Below are 22,556 nucleotides of genomic sequence, written 5' to 3' on the forward strand. Positions count from 1 at the left end.
GGATCACCTAAGTCAGCTCTGTTTTTTTCTCAAATGTTCTTCTTATTGATTCTCATTTTCAAGGCACAATCATATGCATCATCAAATGATATTGTTTTTCTCTTTCTATGTTTAAATATCCTGGTTTTTCTTGACAAATTTTATTAAACTGAATATCCAGAAAAAATATAATTATTTTTGCTACTTGACATAAGATTCTTGGTATCAATTTTAAACTGAATGCATGTGATGTTTCATAATGATTATATTACATATGATGATGGCCATTGGCATTTTGATTGAATTAAATGTCTAGCTTAATTGTAGAAAATTGACAACTTCACAAGATTGGCTTTTTATTGTGATAGATGCTTTCTATCATCTTTGGGGGAATAAAGCCTTCTATTCCTTGACATTTTTCCTCTAACATAATAATCTTTAATCAGGATTTTCTCTTTCCTTTATTTTATATGACATTTTCCCCATATTTTACTTCTTTCATGCAGGTTCCCCTCATAAAGCTTTCTCAAATTTTAGGCACATAAATTCCTGGTTTTCAATCAGGGGCAGTTATGCCTTCCAGGGGCCATTTAGCAATGTCTGAAGACAGTTTTGGTTTTCACATTGAGCAGAAGAGGTGGCAGTGGTACTGGTATCTTGTGGGTAGAGGCAGGTTATTCTGTCAACCAGAATCTGTGCTGAAGCACACAGGTACCTCAGATGTCACTGGTGCTGAGGCTGAGAAACCCTGCTTCAGATGGTGCAGGGATGGAATTCAGTCTCTGGCCTCATTTAGCCTCCCAGCTAGTGCTATGAAGAATCACACACAGATAAATACAATTGGGCCAACAAATATCATACAAGAGTTACAGATTCTTAGGATGAGAGAGAAACCTGAATGCCATGAATGGTTTAAACAATTAAGAAACATTGGAGTTCGACTTTAAAGCAGAAATTGGACTTCTGTTGATAGGAGTGGGAAAAGGTTGGAGAGAAAGATGAGAAGAAAATGCCACATAGAAGGGTCAATGTTATCTAAAGGCAGAAAAACAATTCTTTCCTGTCATAGCATAAGAGAATTATGCACCTCAACATAAGATGAATAACATTATAATGTTAATTATCATAAAATTTAGTGGTGGGAGGAGCCACTGAGGGGAGACAACACACTCCTGCATTTTCTAAGAAAGAGTGAAAAGAAATAATTTGTTTTGAATGTCTATTCTTCTCTAGGACTGTTAAGAACTTTGAATGACACTTTAATATCTATCGTCTTACTTAAACTTTAAAGCCCTTTCAAATGCAGTGAGCCCTACATATCTGTGGGTTCTACATCCCAAATTCAACCACCTGCTATTCAGAACTATTTTTTTTACATTATACTGAACATTTCCTGATTTTTCCTTGTCTCTGTTTCCTAAAGAGCATAAAAGCTATTTACATAACATTTCTTTTGTAATAGGAATTATGAGTAATCTAGAGATGACTTAAAGAATACAGAAGGATATGCATGGGGTGTATGTGAATACTATGATCTTTTAATTCTTCATGACTATTCTATATTTATGAGTGAATTATGGAAGAAATGACAAATTATAAAACTAAAAATATAAAGGCGTATGAAGAATTGTTATGGAAAAAAAAGAGAGCTCATGTATAATGGCATAATTTGGCATGAACATACTCTGTATATAGAGTTATGAAAAATTGTGCTGTGAATGGATAATTATAATGTAATGAACTCCACTATTGTCATGTATGTAAGAAATAAATTTAAAAAAGAATTTATTTTCCCAAACTGAATCAGGATGATTAAAAAAAAAACTAAAAATTTTATAGAGAAACATGTATTTTCTCTATTCATTGATGAATTCTACTATTAGTGCAGTTTTATATTTCTCTTTGTATAGGTTCTATACATTTTGATTAGCTTTTTTCACACTTATATTTTACTGCTATTTTATTTATTTTGTTTTTTTTCATTGTATATAACATTAGAATTCATTTTGACATACTTATAATAGTATGCAATATAATTTGCTCTAATTCAGTCCCCAGTATTTTCTCTTTCCCTCTCATCCTCCCTCCTCCATTCCCTTCAATGTAGTCTACTAATTTTTCTACTATTACCTTTCAGTTTATTTTTTAATAGTTACTTTGTTGCAACTACTTATGATGGTGAGATTCACTGTGGTATATTCATATATGTAAATAGGAAAGTTAGGTCAGAATCATTCTGCTGTTCTTCCTTAAGTTACCCTGACAGAACTTTCTTTTATTTTGATGGAATCCTTCTCCTTTTCCCTTTCTCTCTTCATTTTTTCCTCCTTATTTTGGACTAGCTTCCACAAATCAGGAAAAATATTTGACCTTTGGTTTTCTGGGTCAGGCTTATTTCACTAACACAATAGTCTTCAGTTCCATCCATTTACCAGCAAATGCCATAAGTTCATTCTCCTTTATGGCTGAGTAATATTTCATTGTGTGTATACATCACATTTTCTTTATCCAGTCATCTGTTGAAAGATACCTTGGTTTCTTCTAAAGCCTGACTATTGTGAAGTATTCTATAAATATTGATGTGGCTGTATCCCTATAGTATGCTGATTTTAGTTACTTTCAATATATACTGAGAAGTGGGATAGCTGAATATTATGGTCATTCCATTTCTAGTTTTTTTTTTTTTTTTAAATCTCTATCCTGCTTTCCAGAGGAGTTGTACTAATTTGTACTCACAATATGTGAGTGTTCCTTTTTATTCTTGATAATTACCATTAAGACTGGAAAGAGATAAAATCTCAAGGTAGTTTTGATTTTCATTTTTCTCCTGATTGTTAGCAAGGATGAACTTTTAAAAATATATTTGTTGACCACTTTAGAGAAGTGTCTGTTAGTTCTCTCACCCATTGTGTGTGTATCAAATTTTTGAGTTCTTTATATATTCTGGATATTAATTTCCTATCTAAAGAGCTGGTGGCAACGATCTTCTCCCATTCTGTAGGCAACTATGTTCTTTTACATAACAGACTTGAGTTTCTTGATTTTAGTGTCTGCGGTATATTGGCAACAATCTCCCATAGTTACTGAGAGATGGTCGTATTATGATTTTCACTTGACATATTGAGGAACGGATCTGGAAACTGACAGATAAGTCTTTGAAGAGCTAAGCATGAGGCTCCATGCTGTGTACTATTTAGTGACAACGTCAATATTTAGGATTCACACAATAGATGGTTTTCATTGTTCTATGTTAAGCCATCTAGACATGATTGATATTACTATTGTTGATTGTTTAAATGGGAATCACTAAAGAAAAGTCAAAAATTGTATTAAAGAGATAATTTGCACACAAGTTTTGCATCTTTTCAAATTAGTCAACTCTGATTGAATCAAACAATTCCTATCATTCTGAAACAATTTAGGAATCATAAATCTGTGGAATTCTAGTCCTATAATTACCAAGATTGTTTTACTTACACATAAACACCTGCATATAGTATTAAATTTTGTGGTTTATTTTGAATATTTCCTTCATTTTAGTTTTTCTTTTGATCTAATCAAGTGCAGGCTGAAGGGGAACTTAAGATTGTTCAAATACACCAATTATTTAAATATTTCATATTTTGTGTGTAGCAAAACATATCTTAAAACCAGTCAGCTTCACTGGTTATCTGGGTTACAAATCAAGATACAGTTATAGGAAACAACACAAAACAGGAAAAGACACAGGAAGAAAATCCCCTCAGTTCTCTTTAATGACTTCAGTTTCAGAATGGACAAAGTAGTGGGGAATTCTAGAAAGAGTATAAAATGCAAAATCCAAATGAAATAATTTAATTTCTTCATTGTCATTCTCATCCCTGAATTCGAATAAAATGCACTTTTCTCTTAAGATAAATAAGATGGAATCTATTCACTCTTTAAATCGTTTGTTCAAAAATGTCTGCCCAGCTTCTACTCTGTGCCAGACACTGGGGATACAGGACCGTAAGACTCACTTACAAGGAGGCAATCTGGGAGGGAAGGTTGTTACAACTATTGTCATAATAGAATTAGACCTAAGGTGTTTTGAGAGTACAGAGATGAGATGGCTGAGTTCAAATGTGGGAAAGGAGCGAGGATCCAGTGAAGAATCTACTTGATTCTAAGAGTTGTTACAGTGGACAGACGAGAACTCTTTTCATAGTGCATACAAATCACCAGGAAAAAGAGTTGGACCAGCACCTTTTGGAACTGCCTGCAGTTCATCAAACCTGGAACATGCAAGACACATGGATTCCTAGGAAGATTTGAGGCTGAAGATCAAAGAGGTCCAGGTCAAAAATGGTCTTGGATGTTTATGTTAATAAATGTGAATATAAATTATAGAAGATATAGTAGCCATATGAAAATAGAATAATGCATGAAAAACAATTTATGGGCTTAAGCCCTTAATGAAAGTACAGATGGAAAGAACATGCTCAAGACAAAATAAGGAGAGGCAACCAATGGAATTTCAGGGTCAATTTAAATGTGACAGGTGAAGGGAATGATGAGGTCAAGGACCAAGAAGTGATCCCACTGCTTAAAGTAAAAAATGCACAAAAATATGACCAGGTTTTTGTACAACCATGGGAAGTAGGGTAGGGATAATTATGCAACAGAGTTCATTTTTTAGATTTTGTTTGAGGAGGCTGAAGTTTCCAAGGGGAGATATGGTTAGAAGTTCTCATTAGAAGTTTGGAGTATTTAAATTTCCCACATATAGGTGAATTTTAATATTACTGTGGAGAAAATAAGATTGTGCATTTTTTAATTTTTAAAATATTTTACCTATTTTTTTAAATTTTACTTTTTAACTATTTGTCTCTCTTAGCTTTTGAAATAATTACAGATTTTGAGAAAGTTGCAAAGATACTACAGAGTCCTGTATACTATTCACCCTGTTTCCCCCAGTGGTAATATCTTGTCACCTAGTAAAATATCAAAACCAGGAAATTGACACTGGTCTAAAGTATATGTATAGTTGAACATTACAGCCCATGTATAGGTGCAAGTAATCACCCCCTCCCCAAATCAAGAACCAAGACGGAGCCAACACATGATCTTCCTTGTGTTGCACTTCTGTTGTCACATGGACTCCCTCCTTCAAAGTATCCTGAAGCCTTGGCAACACATGCATTAGTTTTCTAACCCCATAATTAAATCATCTCAACAATGCTATATAACTAAAATCATACAGGACATGATCCTTTGAGACCGAGCATAACACGCAGAAGATCCATCCATGTTGTTGTATTTATCAAGAGTTTATTTATCTTTTATGACTGAGTAATATTCTGCAGTTTGCATCTACCGCATTAACCATTCACCAATTTTAAAACATTTTGATTGTTTCCAAGTTTGAACTACTACAAATAAAACTGCAAGGATGCAGAGGTTTTAGTGTATATGTAACTAATTGTTTATCTGGGCTAAATGCCCAAGAAAGTGATTGATGGATCCTATATAAAGAGTATTTTCAATTTTTTAAAAACCAAACAAACTATTTTCCAGTGTGTCTATACATTTTCACAAGCAAGCAATGTATTAGAAATCTTGTTCATATTGTACCTCTCCAGCATCTGGTATTATGACTATGTTTGATTTTATCTCTTTTAATAGGTATATATAGATATTTTATCATAGTCAATTTGCAGTTCCCTAATGACTAGTGTGGATGAACATCTTTTCATGTGCTTATTTGCCATCCGTATATCTTCTTTGAGGAATTTTTTCTTTATGTCATTGGCATATTTTCTAAACAGATTTTTTATCGTTGTTTTGAGAATTCTTTAAAAATTCTAGATAGGAGTCCTTTAATCAGATATGTTTTGAAAATATGTTCTCATGATTATAGCTTGCATTTTCATCTTAATAAAGTCTTTGAGAATAAAATTTATATTTAATCGAAGTCAAAATTTCTCTTGTTTATTATATTCTAAGTCATTTCTAAGAATTCTTTTTCTCTAGCCCTACATCTATATGACTTTATTTTAAGCCTTATTTATTTCTGGGTTCTCTCCTATTGATCTATGTTTTTGTCACATTCCCAGTAGCAGGCTGCCTTGATTACTGCAGCTAAGTAATCAATTGAAATTGAATAAATGAATTCTTCCTCCTTTACCTTCATTTTCATTATTATTTTAGCTATTTATAGATACTTTTCTTTTCCATATAAGTTTTAGAATAATCTTGTCTAGATCAACAGAAGTCCTTTTCAGATTTTGATAGGAATCTCATTGAGCTTAAATATCAATTGGGGGACACTACCATTCTGACTGTGCTGTCTCTTAGGTCATGGATTCATGTATATTTCTCCACTTATTTAGACCTTCTTTAATTTAGAATGATCATCTTTATGTAGTTTTGTTGTGCAAGTATAGCATATATTTTGTTAGTTTAATACCCAAATAGTTCATTTTTGTTTAGTGGTTGTATATTCAGCAATTATAGTGAATTCATTGTTACTACATAGAGATATAATTGAATTTTGTATGTTGATTTTGTCACCTACCACCTCCCTGACTTCATGTAGAATTCCAGGAAGTTTCTGATTTTCTTTTATATATTTCCCAAATAGGAACAGTTTATTTCTTGCTTTCCTATGTATATGTCTTTTACTATTCTTTTGCATTCCTGCTCTGGCTAGCACTTCAATGCTATGCTAAATACTAGCGATGAAGGTGAACTTGTGCTCCTTGTTCCCAGTCTTAGGAGGGAAGCGTTCGGACTTCCATCATTATGTGTAGTAGTAGCTCTCTGATTTTGTAGATGTTCTTTATTAATGTGAGCAAGTCCCATCTATTATTAGTTCTTTAGATATTTTTTACTATTAACAGATTTAAGATTCTATTGAATCCTACTTCTGTACAAATTTATATGATTATGTAATTTTTGTCCATTAGCCTATTAATATAGAGGATTACATTTACTTATTATTTTTTTTAAAGAGAGAGTGAGAGAGGAGAGAGAGTGAGAGAGAGAGAATTTTTAATATTTATTTTTTAGTTCTCGGCGGACACAACATCTTTGTTGGTATGTGGTGCTGAGGATCGAACCTGGGCCGCACGCATGCCAGGCGAGCGCGCTACCGCTTGAGCCACATCCCCAGCCCCGATTTACTTATTATATTTTTAAATATTGAGCCAAGCTTGACTCCCTGGTATTAACTCCTTGTCTTCAGGATTTATAATTACCTTTTACATGATGCTAAATTCAGTTTGCTAATTTTTTTAAAGAATATTGTACCATATTCCTGAAGGGTATTATTTTGAGATTTTTCTTTGTTTATATTATGTCTTGTTTTTGTATCAGGATGATACAAGACATAAAATGAATGAAAATGTTCCCTCTTTTGTTTTCTGGAAGAGATTGTATAGAATTAGTATTAATTTATTTTTAATTATTTTGTAGAATTCCCCAGTGAAACTATTTGGGCCTCTTTATTAAATGGTTTTAACTTGTGAATTCAAATTTCTTACTGCTTTAGAGTTATTCAAGTTATCTATTCCATATAGATAAATTGTTGTAGTTTTTGCTTTTTGAGGAATTGGTCTACATTCTAAGTTGTCAAGTTTACATTTGTAAGGGTTTGCTATAATCTCCCCTTATTATCTCTTTGATGCCCTCAGGGTCTGTAGTGCTAGCTCCTGATTCACTCCTGATACTTGGTGATGCCTTTTTTCCTTTCATTGGTCTGTTTGGGGACTTTACAAGTTGTGCAAACTCTGTGTCACTAATTTTCTCTATTATTTTTCTGGTTTTAATTACACTTATTTTTGCTCTTATATTTATGATTTTTTTCTCTTTGCTTTGTGTTTGTTTTGCTCTTATTTTTCTGCTTGCTGGAGGTATATGTTAGAATTCTGAGTTTGAAATTTGCTAAGGTAAGCATTTGTTGCTATAAATTTTTCTCTCTTGCAAGACTTAATCTGTGTCACACAAATTTTAATATTTTATATTTTTCATTTAAATTTTTCAATGTATTTTTTATTCCTTCAAGATAGATTCATTTATTTTAATTGTTGTTTATCAACAACTAATTGGTTGTTGAAGTCTTATTCTGTATATTTAAGGTTCACTTGTGATGTTATGGGATAAGTATAGCTAGTAAAATGGTTACTTTTTTGAAGCATACTAACATATTATCATCTCAGACATTTAATGTTTTAATAAGAGAAGCTAAAATCTACTATTTAAAGAAAAAAATACCTTACATAATGTAATTTTATTAACTTTTGCCCTCATGTTGTATCTCTAGACTTGTTCTTCTTACAGGTCTGCTATTTTGTATACTCTGACCTACATCTACCACCAAATGACAAAAGAAATTATCTTTGTTTTACCTTACTAAAATGCATTGACATAATATTTGTGGTATAGTCATATATAAAACCTTTAAAAATAAATCAAGAAAAAGTAGTACCCTAAAAGATGATCCAAAATATGGGTTTTGGGGGGTCTGGGGTTGTTGCTCAGTGGTAGAGTTCTTGTCTAGCACGTGCCAGGCACTGAGTTCGATCTTCAGTGCCACATAAAAATAAATAAATAAATAAATAAATAAAATAGAGGTATTAAAAAATATGGATTTTTCAGCATACACCCATTTCATCTTCAATTTGGCAATACTTCACTGTATATCTACCATGTTCTTTTTTTTTCCTTAATTTTATTTATTTATGACAGAAGAATGTATTACAATTCTTTTTTTTTAGAGAGAGAGTGAGAGAGGAGAGAGAGAGAGAGAGAGAGAGAGAGAGAGAGAATTTTTAATATTTTTTTTTTTTTGGTTCTCAGCGGACACAACATCTTTGTTGGTATGTGGTGCTGAGGATCGAACCCGGGCCGCACGCATGCCAGGCGAGCGTGCTACCGCTTGAGCCACATCCCCAGCCCTGTATTACAATTCTTATTACATATATAGAGCACAATTTTTCATATCTCTGGTTGTATACAAAGTATATTCACACAAATTCTTGTCTTCATACATGTACTTTGGATAATAACGTGCATCACATTCCACCATCATTTCTAACCCCATGTCCTCTCCTTTCCCCTCCCACCCTTCTGCCCTATCTAGAGTTTGTCTATTCCTCCCATGCTCCCCCTCCCTATCCCACTATAAATCATCCTCCTTATATCAGAGAAAACATTTGGCATTTTTTGGGGGGGATTGACTAACTTCACTTAGCATTATCTTCTCTAACTCCATCCATTTACCTGCAAATGCCATGATTTTATTCTCTTTTATTGCTGAGTAATATTCCATTGTGTATATATGCCACAATTTTTTTATCCATTCATCCACTGAAGGGCATCTAGGTTGGCTCCACAGTTTAGCTATTGTGAATTGTGCTGCTATAAAAATTGATGTGACTGTGTCCGTATAGTATGCTGTTTTTAAGTCCTTTGAGTATAGACCTAGGAGAGGGATAGCTAGGTCTATATATTCTTTAGAATAAAATAGACTTGAATCTTGACAGAGGCTTGGGTTTTCTATATTAACAATAAAACTACACCCAAGTTCAGGATTGAAACAATTAAATGAACATATGAAATAGTATTCAGAGGAAGACATTATTATTAAGCGGAAATTTATCAAAATAAGTATTTGGTAGAGAAACTATGGTATTTGCCAGTAAATGGATGGAGTTGGAGAATCTCATGCCTAAGCGAAATAAGCCAATCCCAAAAGACCAAAAGCAGAACATTTTCTCTAATATGTGGATGTTAATTCACAATAAGGCAGGGGGCACTAGAGAAGAATAGCATTACCTTAGATTAGGCAGAAGGAAGTGAATAGAGGGGAAAGAAGGGGATGTGGAGATAGAAAAATATGGTAGAATGAAACAGACATTATTATTCTATGGATGTATGTGACTGCATGACCAATATGATTCTACAACATGTATACTCAGAAAAAATGAAAAATTATATCCCACCTGTGTATGATATATCAAAGTGGATAAGTGCATTCTCTGTCATGTATAACTAATTAAAACAATAACTCATTTAAAAATTAATAAAATTTATTTTTATATGAAATAAAACAAAACAAAAAAACAATATGCCTTATTTGGTTGGATGTCAAGAAATTGAAAGATTATTATAGGTACGGGAAGCTGATTGCATGAGTAAAAGTTTAGCAAAACATTAAGTATTTTTTTGTTTGAATTATCCCAACAAGATCCATTTATCAGTGTGCGTGTATTGGGAGGTTCTAAGTTTGTGAGTGACTGGAGCAGACTGCTCATGGCGGAAAGGCAGGACCTTCTCAGGGTAAGACTGATCATGTTTACTCATGGACTCATGCCAACTAGACCTTGTAGGAAAGTTCACATCAATACTCACGTTGCATTAAGAGGCACTGGAGAGTTACTGCAAAGTTCTGGATTTGGAAGTGACACAATACAAATTATGTTTCAGAAAAAGTATTAGCAATGCCAATTTGGATGGCTTTGCAATAGTATTGCAGTAACCCAGCTGCAAACCTACAAATTTAAATGCATAATGTTCTTTCACATCATATTTTACCATTTTCTTTAGGATCCACAACAAAATGACAGAATTAAAAACTCCTGATTTTTTTTTTATTTCACAAAGCACTCTGCAAGACAATATCCATGTGTTTTCTCATTTAGAATTCACTTCAACTCTTGACACATTATTATTGCCATTCTATAAGATTAAGGGCTTTTTCCAAATCCCATAGCCAGGATTTATAATCAGGCTCTTGACACTGCACTGCATTATCACCTCTATACCTAGCGTGGTGGCAAGTGAGTCTCTGACAATCAGGCTTCTTGCTGACTTGAGATTTGTATTATGGCTAGGGTGGCTCTAACTTTCCTTCATTCAACTACTTTATTATCCACAATTCAGCCTATAAAATATGACATGCCGTGGTGCTGTGGAAACAAGGTTAATATTTCTTTCCCTTCTTTTCCACTCAGGTAATGCCCCCACCAGACCTTTATTTTAGGGTGCAGAAGGTCTGGAGAGCACAGAAGCAGCTCACACTGGTCAGCAGACAATTAAAACACTGACTTCCGATTCATTTCCCAAGCTAACAAGTAACCATGCCTCTGATTACCCATTTCATTGTTTATGGTGAGGCAGGTGGATGAACAGTTCTGCCTGATTTATGAAGTGCTTGCTGTCTATAAATCACAGGGTAGAGACTCAGCATGCTGCTAATCCTAATTGGTTAAGTCCTAAGTAGGGAGTGATTAGAGAGTGTTCAGGAAAAAAAAAAGGCATCTCATGCAAATGAAGGAGATATAGAGCTGCTGGAGAGGAAATTCTCCCCACTCACAATCTGTTATAAGGTCTTTGGTACATTCCTACTGTCTCCTTCTATCTTTTTCTGATCAGGCCCTGTTGATCTTCCATTTGTCAATAAACTGGAAGAGAGATCTTGGGGGAATTACAAACACAGTAGAAACAGAAAGTGTTTCCTCACCTTTGTTTCATTTATTAATTTCAACCTAGATTAATTTTCTAATTCCAATAAGCCATTCATCATGATCAAGGAAAGCTGTGCAGTATGACTCACAGTGCTGTTTGGTAGAGTGGGAAGCATTTGGGCTTTGAGTTCTATCTGTCCTGATTCCCGTTCCACTCTTTCCTGGGAGTAGAAGGCATGACCTTCTCAGGCTCCCAATGACAGCCTTCTGGGCCTGTGCACTTTAAGCTTATACTACCCTGAAAATGCTAAATATGTGAGGTTGTCCACATCTTCTGATCGGCATAGAAATGCAAATTCTGCTGGCAAATGAAGAAAGAAGCCTGGAGAGTCTATGTGATTTTCTCCCCAGTCTCAAGCTAGCAGCTTAGGGCACAGGAGGGTGTGCGAAATACATTTAAAAGAGCTGCAAGTCTAAGATTAAAACCCAGAGAGGGTAAGGCCCACCTTCCTGTACTAATCAATTGTTAAATGCTGCACCTTTTGGCTAACTTTTCCTTTCTCCTCCTTTCTCTCCACTTCCCTCTTTCTGTCTCCCTTCCCCTCTGTACCCATGGCAGGCGCAACAGCAGCAGCAGTAGCACTTCAGAGCTGGATGATGAGCCAGCCTGCATGGAGGAGATCGACTACAGCCCAGACAGCAGCATGGGCCATGAAGGGAGCTTTGCTGAGCTGGACCGGCAGATCCAGGAGTGTGCCTTCAATATAGATGAGGGGGAAGAAGAAGAGGGTACAGGGAGGAGGAGAGACAGCATCTCACAGTCCTGAGGTTCCAGAGAGCTCTGTGTCTCCAACCACTGATCCAGTGGTTACGATGCTCCCTCTTCACCACCAAATGTGTGTACAAGCCAGGGCAAAAAGCTGGCCTGTGTGAGCTCAGCCACCCTCCGAGCTTGTCTGAATTTACCTATGTGTGGAGGGGGGCTACTTCCTAATCATAACATTTTGCATGCACTGTTAGGAGGTCCTCAGGGCCTATGCATACTGCCAATGCCTAGAATGGGATCCAATGGTAATCTCAAGATTACCTTGGGTCCTTAGAGGCCTTCTCTGAGCTCTCTTGCATTCCTGTGCTTGTCTCTGAAGGAGACTAGAAGCAGAAAAGTTGGGTTCTCTTCCTGGATCCTCTGCCAGAATTCAAAGTGATGACTCATCTGTGAGTGTTATCTCCATACCATAGCATCTGAGTTTCCCAGCATACACATGGGCACCACTGAGACACTGAGGGTCCTAGAGGCATCTCTGGTACTGGCTGTGCAACCAACTAATTGCAAGTGTTATCCTTGACCTACTCTAACAGTCTATATTGTACAGATCTGGTGGAGGCCAATGCTAGACTATATTCTATGCAAAAAGGCTCAGTCATTCCTCCTCACAAACTTTAAAATCTTACATATTCAGACCAATAAACACATACTGGAAGACAGCAAGATATACTGGAAAAGTCATTCATTTCAGAATCAGACGGACAGATGTGGTTCATATCCTGAATCTGGCAGTTGCCTGTTAGGAAACTTATGCAAGTAATTAAATCTCCCTGAACTGCAGGCTTTTTTTATGCATACAACAGGAGTGAGCGTATCTGTATCAAAAAGTGATTGTGAAGTAGAAATTAGATGGCATATGAACGTGTATAGCTTGGCATATGCTACACAATAATGTTGGCTTATTTCCCCCCACAACACAGAGCATTTGTGTAAGTATTCTCACAGTTACATAGGACATCTTCTGGGGTTACTTGGTTGAGAAATGCTACCTCTTGCTGGAAGGAACACAGGAAGGAAGCTACACAGGAGAGGAGAGTAGGAGTTTGGAATGACTAGAACCAGTGAAAGAGGAATATGGCCTATTAGCATACAGAGGGGAGTGAGTGATGAGTAGTACAGGGCCCAGGCAGAAAAGAGGAGGTAGATATAAAATGAGAGATAAAATGAAGGTTGTACTGTAAGTAAAATATAGATTTGTTCCAATGCTATACGTATTTAGTTAAGATTAGATTTGGCAATGAGAGATGGAAAATTCAAAATAGTGGTTTTTATAAGGTATGAGTGCTTACATTCATGTGGAATTCCAGATGTAGGGAGGCCAAAACTGGTGTCATGGATACGTGGTACACTTTTCTGATTCTATGTAAGTTTTCTGCCTTTGCTGTGTTACCTCTACTCTTGATCTAGGATGGCTGCAGAAGCATCAGTCCTTGTGTCTGCATCCAGACAGTAGTCAGAAGAATATAGTTGGAATAATATATTCCCTATCTTTCAAAAAGTAATATAGACATTTCTCCTTAATCCCATCATCCAGAAAGTGATATATGACTAAAAGTATTTGCAAGGGAGGGTTTTGGAAAATTTAGTCTTTCTGTGAAATAAGCCCAGCTAAATTTTGAACTTTTAAAACTAAGTAAAAGGGAATTAATGTGTATTAGGTGATCACATACCTGCAAAAGAGTTTTTTTTTTTTTTTTATGTATACCAACCACCAACAAGAGTTTTGGAAACATTTAGATAATCCCAGAGAAAACTGACAGTTTGCCACAGAGCGAATTTTGCCATAGTTTAGCCCCAATGCATGGAAAAAAGGCTTTCTTCTTGCTTCTTTTCTTTTTTCCTGTTGTGATTTAAAGAAGTAATATCATTATTGACAACCTCTTTTTTTTCCCAACCTCTTTCTAAATCTTCTTATTATAGCTCAGAAATTGTACATCCAACTTTCACATTAAAACATTCAGATTACTACAACATACACCAGAGGTTTGAATAAAACAGCAGAGACACTGGATTGAAATCCCAAACACAACATCTTCTATTTTTTCCTTGCTTTGAGGAGTCAAGAAAATAATTTTGTTGAAATTTAAAAGTTGGGAGGAGTGAATATAAGACTCACTCAGCATCTGCAATTAGTACCTCAGCCCAAAACAGTTTATGGGATTCATCTCTACTTATCTATCACATTTCTGACAGGAAGTGGTTAGAACCAATCAGTTTCTACCTGGCAAGTTCAGGGACATGGAATATTTATTGATCCATCTATGCAACAAAAGTATCTTAAGCACCCACAATGTGTCAACCGCTTTACTCAGCTCTGAGAATGTAGAGAAAAATTTACTCAGAGTAATTTGAGATGCATGAAACACAGTCTCACATACCATTATGGAACTATGCAAAGGATAATATGGAAAACATCCAGTCTAATAGAGATGGTTGTAGTGGTAAGAGTTTACCACAAGGGGATGATGGTTTAGATGATTCTTGAAGGGTGTGCATGAGCTCTCAGGGAAAGTTGTTGTGCAAAGGCCTGTGGTAAGTTCAGAGGCTGGAATAAAATCTTCAGTCTGAGTGGTTTAAAGGATGTATTTCTATGTTGGAAATGGAGGGAAGTAACAAGAGATGGAATTGAAAAGAGAGAGACCTGTCATATTGGACAATATTTGGCGTGCCCTGAAGAAGAAGTTGAACTTCATTCTGGATGTTAGTGGGTATTTATAAGAATTTTCAGCAGAGGCATTTCCAGGGCTCATATCAGGATAAAGGTATCAGTACCACCACAACACTTGTTTATGACTGAGTGATACTTGCTTACTAGTTTGAGGAATACTCCTGGGTATGACAGTATCATATTTGAAAGACAGAGGTTTTCAGTGAGGGGAAGATGAATGCAGTTTGGGACCATACTGAACATTGGAAACCTGTGAGATACTGAGCCAGAGATGATTTCTGCAAACCAGAGGTACATTAAGAATGGAAATTGGAGGACAGGTACATCTGGACAGACCTACGCCTGTTGCTATATACACACCACCACTTCTTGGGCCATACAAATCTCTAAATGTCCTGTTTTATTTTTCAAATCATTTCACAGTTTTTCTCTGTCAATGATGAATCCTGTTACATGATTTGGAGCCATCAAAACCCATTTAAAATTCCCTTTCTCCCTGTAATTACCCCAGGACAAGTTATATAACTCCCTTCTATGCCTCTATTGTACTATTAATATGCCTTTTGTACCTTTACTGCATACACCACTGAGTAGTGACCTCTAAAATACATGGATCTTGGCATCTCTCCTTATACCTAGCACACCTCTTGACACATTGAAGGTATTCAAAAATGTGGCCCTGCCATACCTTCTAACCCTGATGTCAACATCTTAATGGAATCCTTATGTTTTCCTTAAACTCTTCCATTTTCCATCTCAAATCTGAGTCTCTGTTATATAAAGGAAAATAAGTTTCAATAAGGGGACACCTAACAAAATTGCAGTCCCATCTCTCAAGCTGGTAGTTGCCATGCAAGACTGTTTGCAGTGTGAGGTCCTATCCTCTTCTGTGTTATGAGAGTATTTAAATAGAGTTAGGAGACTAGAGAGACAGCATCTTTAAATGTTCCCAGAGGTTGGGAATATTCATTCAGATGCTCTGGATCACAGGCTCCCTTTGCTGAGAACTGTCAGTGCAGCCCCAGGTGCATCCTGCCAACTTGGAGGCCTGGTTGCTACTTGCAAACCCGTCAGTGAGTCAGCATCCAAGAATTCCATCCATTGGCACCAGTTTCTTCTGAGCCTCCCAAAACAGGGTTCAGAGTTGCAAAGTACACCTGAAAATATCCTGACCACTGAGTTACAAGCTCACATTGAGGGTTGCCAATTCAAAGAAAGTCGCATTACACCTCTAAAGGGAAGAGAAATTCTCAAGTGCAACTTACATTTATCAGCCCAGAAAACTAAGCTGTAAAGTTGATTTCATGTTCCAAGAGGAGCCTCTGGCCCCTGCCAAGGGAAGAGGCTTCCATGAAATGCCTGACATAAGTCATCCTTGTTAGGGACTCAGCACAGTGACCTGCACGGTGGATCTGAACATTTGGATTCTCATTAGAGTGATGGATTTGTTTTGTCATGATGGTACCTCTCACTCTGGCCCCCCAGCTCCAGTCTTGGAAAGACACACAGACAGTATCCTTGTACTCACCATGAGAGCTTTTTGGGCAATAATAATTCATCAGGTCTGGAGCCTGCTGCTGTCTGCCCAACAGATGTCCTCTCTTGTTTGTGTTTCATTTGGCTTCACGTGTGCCTGAATGATTCTTGATAAAAATGTGTTGTTTAGGGAAAAAAGACAGTGGGAAAAGGGAATTTTGAGATAAAAATGGATTGGAGTGCAGGCTTTCACTGCCTAACAATATAAAAGATACCATTGTATATAACCGAAAAACATACATACATTTCAACACAAAGAAGATGAAATTGAGCTTGAGAACTCATCCCCCCCCCCAACACACACACAATGTGATAGATCTGGGGTTTTAAGCAAGAGACCAAAGAGTGAAAGACATAAGTTTACAAAGTCAAGAGGTATCTATGTGATAATTTTTGGCCATTCTGTCACACAGAAATGGAAATGGATAGCTTTTGGGTAGAAGTTGAGGCTTCATCCATCATTGGAACAAGACACTAGCTGATCTCCAAGGATACATATATTCTGGACCTGGTTGAGTCACAGAGTAAAATGGGTTTAGTAATCCTCAGAAGAGAGCACATGCTATAGGTCATTCTTGGGAGAACCATATCCAGATCTCATGAAAAGTGACCAGAGGAGAACATTGGACTTAAGAATTATTTAACAAATGATGTAAGAAAATGAATTATTCTATACTGGGTACATTTCATGACCTTTTTTGGTCAATACCACTTGATTAGCACATGAATAGTATGACCAACCCCTGAGGAAAGAACAGCTATTATGCAAAATGGTTTGAGAAATCCACTTGGGATGTTTCATGGCCTTGACCTTCTGGAACAGGTTAAAACATGGCAGAGAGCTGAGCTCTATCCTGACTATGGACTGGAATGAGGAGGCTCTTTGCTGACAGTCTTGCCTTCCATGCATCCATAGCATGGATCTGATACATGAGTGCTTTTAGATGGAAGAGGGTGTTGTTTTTGAAGGTGTTAGAGGAGGAAACATCTGCCTGTGTTCCTGGTCTGTTCAGGTCATTTAGCTGTCACTCTCAACTCTGAGAGAGATGGATGTGTGAGTGTCATCTTCAAAATGAAGCTCAGCTATACATAGGGGGGAGATTTTGATGAATTATGGAGTTGCAGATCATTCTTACAGAAGTCTGACTTCCCAACTCATGGTTCTTCCACTTCCCCAGAGAGAAAGAACATAATACTTACCACGTGTGCCTGAATGAAAGGAAAAGTTGCAGCAAACATGGACTGAATATGAGTACTTTCCATCTACCATTCTCAAGAGCATTGTATTGAGTCCTTCTTTAAAGACCCCTAAAGCTCTTTTAAAGGCTTGTCTCTGGAAAGTATATTGTTTTTTTATAAAAACATAAAATATATTTTGACCCAAATATAAATAGCTTGTACTAGACACCTCTGAGTAACATCTATTTCACTTCAAACAAAACAGGTTCAAATCCAGACTATTCACCATCTCCTCTCACCAAAGTTTCTATCCCAAGGCCCTGAACTTGATCATGTTGTTGAGAATCTGTGTTGCCTTGTTTCTTTGTGTGCCTGGTACCTAGCTCAAGTCCAAAGCAGACTCTCAACTCTTCAATGAATGGATTAAGCTACCAGTGTGGTTGAGTCTGACCCTTAGCATTAGCTTGTGTCTGTCCAGTGCTCTTTCTTCCTCAGCCATTTCTCACCTGGATTTCAGCAGCCATTTCCTCCCTACTCTTCTCACCTGGCTTTGCCTCCTCTCCAACTCTGTTCTCTCTGGGCAGCCAGATGGTATTTGGAATGAAAAATGACTTCTATTTCTGCTTCTTACAATCTGCTCACTGGCTACCTAGGTTGTATGGCTAAATCAAACAAAACCTGGCACTTGAACCCTTCCTGATCTACCCACTATATAAGTTTCTGGTCTCCTCTCTTAGCACAAGCTGAATGTAAAAGGAAACTCCAGGAAATCTCCTATGATTTGATTCTAAGAACCCATAGCATCTTGAAAAAATGCTATCAGTTTTGTTGCATAGTGTTGCTTTTGAACTCTTCTCTCCTTCAACCAGACTGTAGTTCTTAGAGAACAAAGACGATTTTGTTCACTGCTACACTTGAAGAATGCCATGCAGGAGACATGGTGGGCTTCATTAAATATATGTTGAATGAAGGAGCTCCTAATTTCCATTACAAAGTTCTCCCAAGAATGACCTACACATTGCCTCAGTAGCCTGTCAAACACAGATAGTAGAGCCATAGGAAAGCAGAATGCACAGACTCAAAGCTGTAAGGAAAAATCTCCCTCAGCCCCTGTCAGTGGTGCCTCCTGGTCTGTCATTTTCCAGAAGCAGCATCCTCTTTTTCCTCCAAATGGCCTGTAGAGGTCAGAAAAGGGCCTTGGTTTCCAATCACAGGGTCTGTCCTGTCTCCATTAGCATTCACCCTGGGTGTCTATAATTAAGCAAGCCTAGGCTGGGCACATAGGAACGGAAATGCATTGACTTTAATAAAACAGAGTGTAAAACAACTTTAGATTGACTCCAGCCTTGTTTGTTCTTGCACACTTGTAATTCTGCTTCAGTATATTCCCACTCAAAGAGACCATTGTCCTGGGGACTGAAGCGTGTCCCTTCATTGCCACTGTAGCCAGTCCGAGGAGGAGCACTGCACCAGCTTGCTGCTCCTGGCTCAGGGGGAAAAAGAAAGAAAGAAAGAAAGAAAGAAGAAAGAAAGAAAGAAAGAAAGAAAGAAAGAAAGAAAGAAAGAAAGAAAGAAAGAAAGAAAGAAGGAAGGAAGGAAGGAAGGAAGGAAGGAAGGAAGGAAGGAAGGAAGAAAGAAAGAAAGAAAGAAAGAAAGAAAGAAAGAAAGAAAGAAAGAAAGAAAGAAAGAAAGAAAGGTATTTCTTAAAGAAAAACAATAACAAATAGAAGAGCAGTGGGTACTGGAGGAACTCCTATTGATGTTCTAGTCCTTTTTATTTTTCCATTAATATAAGTCCATTCAGAGTCCAGAAACAAAGAAATAATAAAAATAGAGCATGCACTCTGGTGAAATTGAGGAAATGATGATTTTGTTCCCTACATTATTCTCTGGTGTGTAGAAAAACATCACACTAGAAATTACGATTCCAAGGTTCAGGATCTGCAGCTGTTATTTTGATGTGTGACGTTGGGAATGACCCTTCATTCCCCTGGGTCTCAGTTTTTCCATTTGAGAGTGAGGGCCTGGACCAGAGACCTAAGGTCACTTGCATTTCTAATACTCACTAAGGCTGCGCTGGTCAGGCTGCAGGGAATGCCAGGGTCCCCAGGCTGGCCAGGCGGGTGAAGAGGCAGCGTGAGGTGGCGACACTAGCTCTCTGTCTCTGGAAGAATGGAGGCCAGGCCTGCACAATGATCTTTTCAGAGCTAAGAGCAATGCCATTGACACCCTGCCAGGGCCCAGCAGAGTAAAAGCTTCCGAAATCAGGGCTAAAAATAAATAATAAACCAAAGTGACAACATAAACAGGAAGAACTAAAGGGGAGGGGGTTGAATTGAGTCAGCAAACTCAAGAGTGGGGTAGGCAAGAATCTAATTCAATTTATTGGTCTGCCCGGGTGGCTGGACTCTAGAATTTAAAGCACTCTTGAAAATGGGAGTTTGATGCCTCCCTGGGAGGAAATGCAGAAGATGGAGCAGAGATGCTGCTGCTCTCGCGCACCCATTTCCTCTCTGCTGCACAGTTGGCCCCTTCCTCCTAGCTGACTCTTTGTTGGTTGTTCAGAGGGAGAGCTCTTACACAGTCCCTCTCCTGTCCCTGGCCTCCCCCTGGGCCCAGGCCAACTGCCCTCATCGACCTCCTCTCTCAGCACTTGGGGCCCAGCTTCCTCTTTGCCTCTGTGCACACACTTGGGATCTCAATCAGAATGGCTTTCCGATCCGGCCATTTGGGGCAGGATGTGTGCAAGAGGGTGAGGGAAAGGGAGCTCATAGTTATTAAGTACATTAAATGCTGTAGCCACTGTGCTCTTATATGCAGCTTGCACCCAGATGGCAGTCACTTAACAGTGACAAGGCAAGAAAACAGAGAAGCCCTCAACCTTACAAACCTTGTTCAACCTTTTCAGGGTCTCATAATTTCCAAAAGTACAGAACCCAATCGGATGGAAACTGCTTTTGCAATGCTCTAAGTCAATTTTGTGAATTTGGGACGGTGAGCTTTGTTGGGGGAGAGTGGTGAATTGCTGCTCCTCTATGTATTAGAACATCACAGAGATTTCGGGTCGTGCATGGTCAGGGAAAAGGACAAGTGAAAGGGAACCTCCCAGCATGGAAAAGAGGGCCTCAGACAAATCCTGACGCATAACAAAGTGACATCTAGTGTGATTTTTAGGTCATTTCCTGTACGGTGGGGGTCATGCTTCACCCCATCGGCAACTCTTAGAATCTCAGTAAATGTTTTTTAACCCTCCAAAAGCTGGTTTCTAGTGATATTTGATTCAGTCAGTCAATGAGGAAACGGTGACTGACAGCAGTTCAATAGGGCATGCAGTGTGTCTGGTAGAGAGGTCAAGTCAGGATCTGCCCTAAGTATGGAAAGTCTTCCCCATTTTTCCCACAGGTTAACACTTCTTAAAATGTCATGTTCCTGACTACAATGCTAACTGAATTAAGCCAGACTCAGAAAGCTAGAGGTTGAATGTTTTCTCTGGTTTGTGGAAACAAGTCCAAAATAAGGGGGGGAGGAGAGGAGAGAGGAGAGAGGAGAGAGGAGAGAGGAGAGAGGAGAGAGGAGAGAGGAGAGAGGAGAGAGGAGAGAGGAGAGAGGAGAGAGGAGAGAGAGAGAGAGAGAGAGAGAGAGAGAGAGAGAGAGAGATTATATTGAAATAAAAGATTGGTAGACTAGATGAAGGGAACTGAGTGGGAGGGAAAAGGGACAGAATATGGGAATGAATCTGCCCTAACTTTCCTATGTGCATATGTGAATATACCACAGTGAATCTCACCATCATGTACATCCACAAAACACTATTAAAAAAAAAAAAAACTAAAAGTAAATAGCAGCAAGCTCAGTAGAGTAGAGGGAAGGAAAAGGGAGGGGAAGGAGAAGTACTGGGGACTGAATTACAGCAAATTATATTCCACGCTTTTATAATTATGTCAAATGAATCCTAATGTTATGTATAACTAAAAAGAACCAATAAAAGAAAGGGGAAAAAATAACTCATTGTCCTCAGGGGCAGTGTGCAAGCCTTGTTCTTTCTTCCTTTTTTTTTTTCTTTCTTCAGACAAACTTACCTTCATAATTTCCTCTTAGAATTCAATTAGAAATGTATCTGTAATTCCTAACATTTTACTTTCAGACTTAGTCAAGAAATACCCTTTCCCCTATGTAAAAATTAATCTTAATTAATGTGCTCAGCCTCCCTTCCATATTTCTAGAGGAAAGTGCTATGTGACCTTTGGAAGAAATTCCCAATGGGCTCATGTGGTAGTTGGTGATGTGTGTGGGAAATATGTGTAGCTTCCTATACGTTTCCCCCAAATGAATGTTCAGAGCAATATTTTAAAGATGAAAAAGAATTTCAAACAGAGGTTAAGTAAATATCACTGAGGAATAGGGCCCTGACAAAATCAGATTTGGGTTGGGATAAGCAGTATTTCCCTTAGGGTGTCTGCTATGGATCATGAAATGGTTTTTCCTAGATCTCTATTCATCATGGCCATGAATGTTCTGAACTATATCATGTGTTCCCCTGGTGGCTGTATTCTTGTCAGGATCCTGTTTTGCAGGCACCCAGGCATAGAGATGTGAGGGATTCATTGCACTCTTTCGCTCGGAGATCTATAATGCGACATATCAACATTACCTAGTTTCAAGTGATACTCAATTTATTTTATGAGGCCAGGGTGTCATACCTTCAAGTCCCAAACAATTCCTACCTCTCAATTTTACTTAACTTCTACTTAAAACTCAGTGCTCTAAGTGAGCCAACCACTTCAACAAGGCCACTCAGTAAAAAGCAACTTTAGATACAGGATTATCTGACCTACTTTCCGTTCCATTGGGATGGATCTCCACCTAGTTTTCCATAAGGCAATAATATTCTAGGAAGATAGCAAGACAGTTCCCTGAATGATGCTTCTCATTTCCTGAATAT

The 22,556-nt window shown here is 37.6% G+C and overlaps 1 protein-coding gene across 2 annotated transcripts in view; it reads left to right on the top strand.

Moving 5' to 3' along the window:
* AGBL1 (AGBL carboxypeptidase 1) overlaps positions 1 to 18,946 on the top strand; it is a 798,986-nt gene extending 780,040 nt beyond the window's left edge. For both annotated transcript variants that reach the window (XM_081290638.1, XM_081290637.1), the window contains exon 23: positions 12,025 to 18,946. In XM_081290638.1, coding sequence (XP_081146764.1) covers positions 12,025 to 12,232 — 208 coding nt within the window. In that variant the 3' untranslated portion in view covers positions 12,233 to 18,946. The remainder of the gene's footprint in view (positions 1 to 12,024) is intronic.
* The last annotated feature ends 3,610 nt before the right edge of the window (positions 18,947 to 22,556 follow it).

Source organism: Spermophilus citellus (genome assembly GCF_964194105.1).
Source record: "Spermophilus citellus genome assembly, chromosome: 4".
Lineage (NCBI taxonomy): Eukaryota > Metazoa > Chordata > Mammalia > Rodentia > Sciuridae > Spermophilus > Spermophilus citellus.